Source organism: Neopelma chrysocephalum, unplaced genomic scaffold, assembly GCF_003984885.1.
Source record: "Neopelma chrysocephalum unplaced genomic scaffold, ASM398488v2 Primary Assembly neopelma1_96449, whole genome shotgun sequence".
NCBI classification, from domain to species: Eukaryota; Metazoa; Chordata; class Aves; order Passeriformes; family Pipridae; genus Neopelma; species Neopelma chrysocephalum.
The window spans coordinates 1265-6325 of NW_020925096.1; the positions used below are offsets into that span (position 1 = coordinate 1265).

The 5061-nt window shown below is 72.1% G+C and overlaps 1 protein-coding gene across 1 annotated transcript in view; it reads right to left on the reverse strand.

The window, feature by feature from the left end:
• Positions 1 to 3749, reverse strand: part of LOC113981324 (carnitine O-palmitoyltransferase 1, muscle isoform-like) — a gene marked incomplete at its 3' end in the record, with an annotated part of 4955 nt that extends 1206 nt beyond the window's left edge. Inside the window, exons 1-4 of the mRNA XM_027708655.1 lie at positions 3658 to 3749; positions 1688 to 1851; positions 1477 to 1616; positions 263 to 434 (exon numbers count right to left, since the gene is read on the reverse strand). Coding sequence (XP_027564456.1) covers positions 263 to 434; positions 1477 to 1616; positions 1688 to 1828 — 453 coding nt within the window. The remainder of the gene's footprint in view (positions 1 to 262; positions 435 to 1476; positions 1617 to 1687; positions 1852 to 3657) is intronic.
• Between the last annotated feature and the right edge of the window lie 1312 nt (positions 3750 to 5061).

A 5061-nucleotide genomic window follows, 5' to 3' on the forward strand; every position in this document is an offset into this window, starting at 1 on the left:
CAGCACCCCACAACACCCCACAATATCCCACAGCACCCGTAACACCCACAGCACCCACAACACCCACAGCACCCACAGCTTCCACAACACCTACAGATCCCACAGCATCCACAGCACCCCACAACACCCACAGCACCCCACAACACCCACAGCCCCCCACAACACCCACAGCTCCCACAACACCCACAGCACCTACAACACCCCACAACACCCCCAACACCCACAACCCCCCCAGCGGGTGCCGGGTGCGGGTCCCACTCACCACCCAGAGGCGGGTGCTGCGGCTCATGTGCCCGTGGGGCTCGAACATCCAGCCGTGGTAGGAGAGCAGGAGCCGGAGCAGCCTCCGGAAGAGCAGCACGGCCGCCAGCCAGGCCCCCGTGGAGAACAGCACCGTGCTGACCACCGTGCGGGCCTGGGGGGTCAGCACCTCGCTGGGGACACGGGGGGACATGGTATGAGGGGGGGGGGACAGGAGGGACAGGGATTTGGGGTCTCCTGGGCGTCCCGGCTGTGGCAGTAGGGGCAGAGGGTCCTGTGCCCTGTCATTGTCATCATCCCCTGTTTCTGGACCCTGTCCCTTTCCCTGTCCCCTACTCTTGTCCCTGTCCCCATCCATGTCCCTGTCCCCTATCCCATGTTCCCTCTCACTGTCTCCTGTCCCTGCTCCCTATCACCATCCCTCTCCCCTGTCCCCTCTCCCTGTCCCTTTTCCTGTCCCTATCCCTCTTCCTCTCCCCTCTCCTTTCCACCTGTCCTTGTCCTATCCCCTGTCCTTATCCCCATCCCTGTCCCTGTCACTATCCCTGTCCCTGTTCTCTATCCCTGCCCTTGTTCCATGTCCCTGTCTCTCTCCCTATCCCCTGTCCTTGTCCCTATCCCCATCCCCAAGTGAGGCTGTGTGTAGGGTGGGACCCCTTAGGGGATGTCCCCAAGTGGGGCTGTGTGTAGGGTGGGACCCCCCCAAGGGATATCCCAGGCCCCCCTGGCCATGCTGGGGTTTGGGATCCCTCTGAGGGATGGTGCAGGTGGGGCTGTGCCCATGGGGTGGCACCTCTTGAGGGACACCCCCCAAAATGGGGCTGATCCCATGGGGTTGGACCCCTTGGGAGATGTCCAGTGGGGACGTGTGGGGTGGGTCCCCTGGGGGATGTCCCCGGGTGGGGGGACCCTCTGAGGGCCATCCCCAAATGGGGCTGTGCCCTGAGATGGGACTCCCAGGGGAATGTACCCAAATGGGGCTGTTCCCATGGGATGGGACCCCTGGGGGACATCCCCAAATAGAGCCACGCCCATGGAGCAGGGATGTGCAGGGTGGGACCCCCCAGGGATATCACAGGTCCCCCTGGCCGTGCTGGGGGTTGGGGTCCCTCCACAGGAGGTGGCCGGTGGCCCATCCCCGTGGCCGGTGGCCCATCCCCATGGCCGGTGGCCCATCCCCGTGGCCGGTGGCCCACCCCCGTCCCGCCCCCTCACCTGTGGGGGAGGCAGTGGCGGATGCGGGCGATGAGCCCCAGGGACGGGTCCACCTGGCAGTAGCAGGAGCCGGCGGTGGCCAGGACCACCACCATCCAGCTGGAGGGGGACGCGGGGTACACGCCGGTCAGGAAGCTGTTCTGTGGGCACAGGGGGGGTCAGGCAGCTGGCGGGGGGGGGGGCGGGGGGGGCAGAGAGGGGCCGAGCCCACCTTGGCGCGGACCAGGCGCTTCTTCCAGGAGGAGACGCCGGCGAGGTAGAGCTGCCGCACGGCCTCGCGGCTCAGGTGGAAGTCCAAGCCCTCGGGGGTGACCGTGAACTGGAAGGCCACGGCCTGGTGGGCCTCCGCCATCCTGGGGGGGGGGCTGCTGGCACCTGCGGCGGGACACGGGGGGCGATGGGCACGGGGATGGGGCAGCAACACACTGCCCGGGGGAGGGGGACGGGGGACGCCGGGATGGGGTGGGGGACCCCCCCTGGCACGGTGCCACACACGGGGAGGTCAGCGGGTGCCCCCCCCCCCCCAGGGTCGGGGGTCCCCGCGGCGGTGCCCGGGCTCCCCCCCCGGGTGTCACCCCGGCGGGAGCCCCCCAGCCCGTGGCACGGCGGCATCACGCGGCGCTGGCCCCGAGCCCACTGAGCCAAGGGTGAGAGCCAGCACCGTCGGGGCGGGGGGGGGGACGGACAGCGCCGAGCACACACCCCCGGAGCTCCGGGGCAGCTGCCGGGGCCCTCTGCCCGCCGCCAAACCCGCGCCTGTCCCCGCACGTGGCACGCGGTGTCCCCTGGCCTGGCACAGGGCACGGTCCGTCCCCACGTCCCCGCGGGAACGCTGCCCGCGGGATGAGCAGAGAATCCCCCCCGCGGGCACAGCTGGGGGGCCCTGGGGACCCTCCCCTCTCCGAGGGTGCCGTGAAGCCCCTGTGTCACCACGGGGACGGGCAGGAATCCCACCGCTGTGGGATCTCTGGGGAACCCCCTTCGGAGGTGCCACAAAGTCACTGTGGGGCTGGGATCTCACTGGGGGGCCAAGGGACCTTGGGGACCCTCCCTCCCAGGGGTGCCACAAAGTCACTGCGTCATCACGGGACCGGAATCCCGCCGGTGTTGGCACAGCCGGGTCCTCGGGGACCCTCCCCCGGGGGGTGCCACACAGTCACTGTGTCACCGCGGCTCCGGGATCCCCCTGGTGTTGGCAAAGCCGGTGCCAAGCCTGAGGGCTGCCGTGGCCGCGAGGGCTGCTGGAGCCCCGGCCTCGGGGGTTTGAGGAGGGGGGGGCGACCCCTCCCAGCACGAGGGAGCTCAGGGGTCCCTTTCCCACGCGTGTCCTTGAGCTGAAGGCAACGGCTGCAGCTCAGCAGGAACCTGCTCACACTGGCACCACTGTGCCCAGAGTGCCCTATGGCTGCACCCCAGTGCACCCCATGGCACCAAACTGCACCCCACGGCACCAAACTTCACCCCACTGTGCCCCACTGCACCACATGGCCTGGCCTGGCACGGCATTGCATGGCCTGGCATGGCATTGCCCAGCACACCAAGGGTCGCACAACAAGCCCTGTCCCCACGCCCTGCAGGGCACCCCGTGCCCCACTCCGTGCCCCACCCCGTGCCCCACTCTGTGCCATCCCCCCGCGCTGCACGGCAACAGCACCGCCCGTGTGGCACCGCCCAGCCCGGCACGGCACGGCACGGCCCGGCCTGGCACTGCCCCTCCCGACACGCGGGCCGTGCCCCCCGCGGGTGGGGACGAGCCCCCCGCGGACCCTCCCCCCCCGGTGCCCCCCCCCTCCGCCCGCCCCACCCAAGGTCACCGGGGCGCGGGGGGGTCGGGACGCGCAGCCCCCTCGGCCCCACCGGGGGCGGCCCCGCCGCGCCCCCCGCCCGCCCCACGGAGTCCACGCGTGGGGCCGGGCCCCGCTCCGGAGTAGCGCTGGGGGTGGTCCACGCCGGGACCCCCCCGCGTGGAATCCTGAGCGGGACCCCCAGGCGGGACCCGCAGCCGCGCCGCGGGGCGGGGGGCGCGGGGGTCGCTCCCCACGGACACGGGTGGGCCCCGACGCCGGGCGCGACGCGACGGGGCGGGGATTCCCCGGGGGCCAGGGGTGTTCCCACCGCTCCCTGCACTTCTCCCTCCCCGTGGGGGGATCCCCCACGCGTGGTACCCGTGCGTGCCCTCACCTCCGGTGCCCGGTACCTGCGTGGGCGCGGGGGGGCGGCGGTTCCGCGGGACGGCGGCTCCTGCGGCCCCGGGACCCGGGACCGGTAACCGGACACCGGCGGCGGGCGGGACCCGCTGCCCGGCCCCCAGTGGCAGCGGAGCCGCTCCGCCCCCGGGGGGAACCGGGATCCCGGGGGGGACCCCGACAGCGCGGGATAGGGACCCGCACCCACGGGACAGGGACCCACAGCCCCAGGACAGGGACCCACATCCCGGGCAGGGACATGTATCCCGGGACAGGGACCGGCACCCACGGGACAGGGACCCACAGCCCGGGCAGGGACGCGTATCCCGGGATAGGGACCGGCACCCACGGGACAGGGACCCCCGGAGCCCCAGGACAGGGACCCACAGCTCGGGCAGGGACGCGTATCCCGGGACAGGGACCGGCATCCCATGGCGGGACCCACATCCCGGGACGGGTCTGGCATTCCGGGACAGGGATCAACCCCTCGGGAGCGGGACCGGCATCCCATGGCGGGACCCACATCCCGGGGAGGACACTCATATCCCGGGACAGGGAGCGGCACCGCCAGGGCGGGAGCGACATCGGGAGTGACATCCCGGTGGAGGATCGGTACCCCGGGCTGGGGACGGACATCCCGGGGGGACCGGCGCTCCCGGGACAGGGACCTGCACCCTCGGTAAGGTCCCCGACGGGATCCGGGAGCTTCGGGGGTCCCTGCCCGGGGCAGGGCAGGAGGGAACCGCTGCCACCGCGCCCAACCCCTGCCCGTCACCTGCCTGTCCCGTGGCTGTCACCTGCCTGTCACCTGCCCGGTGCCCTGCCCGTCCCCTGCCCGCTCGGCCGGACCAGCCCGGTGGCAGCTGCCCGCACCCTGGAGGGGTCACCAACCCCCCCGGGACCCCCGGCTGGGCCCCCCCAAGCTCCGGGTGAAGGTCTCAGGCCGGGGCTCGGTGGGAGGGACCCCCAGGCAGGGAGGAGACCCCGAGAGCCGGTGCGTGGGGAAAGGGGGGGCTGGGCCGGCCCCGAGGGGGTGCGCCAGGACCTGGGCCCCCCCCCCGCAGCCCCCCCTTGTGTCCCTGGCCCCCCAGGCACCCCCCCCCGCCCCAGAAGCCGCCCTCACCCCCAGAAACCCACGGGACCCCTTCCCTCCAACCACCGGAGATGGGGCTGGGGAGGGGTTGCTGGAAAAGGGAGGGATTTGGGAAGGGGCTGGATTTGAGGAAGGGGGGGGAATGAGGAGGTGAGAGCAGGAGCCGGCACCGCTGAGGGTTTATTGGTCAGATTTACATTCTGCTGTCGGGGCGGGGGGGCCGGGGCAGCCCCCCCCCGGCCTCAGGGCTCTCCGGGGAGGGGGCGTGGGAGGGGAGGAATGAGGTACAAACAAGGGGTCCCCCCC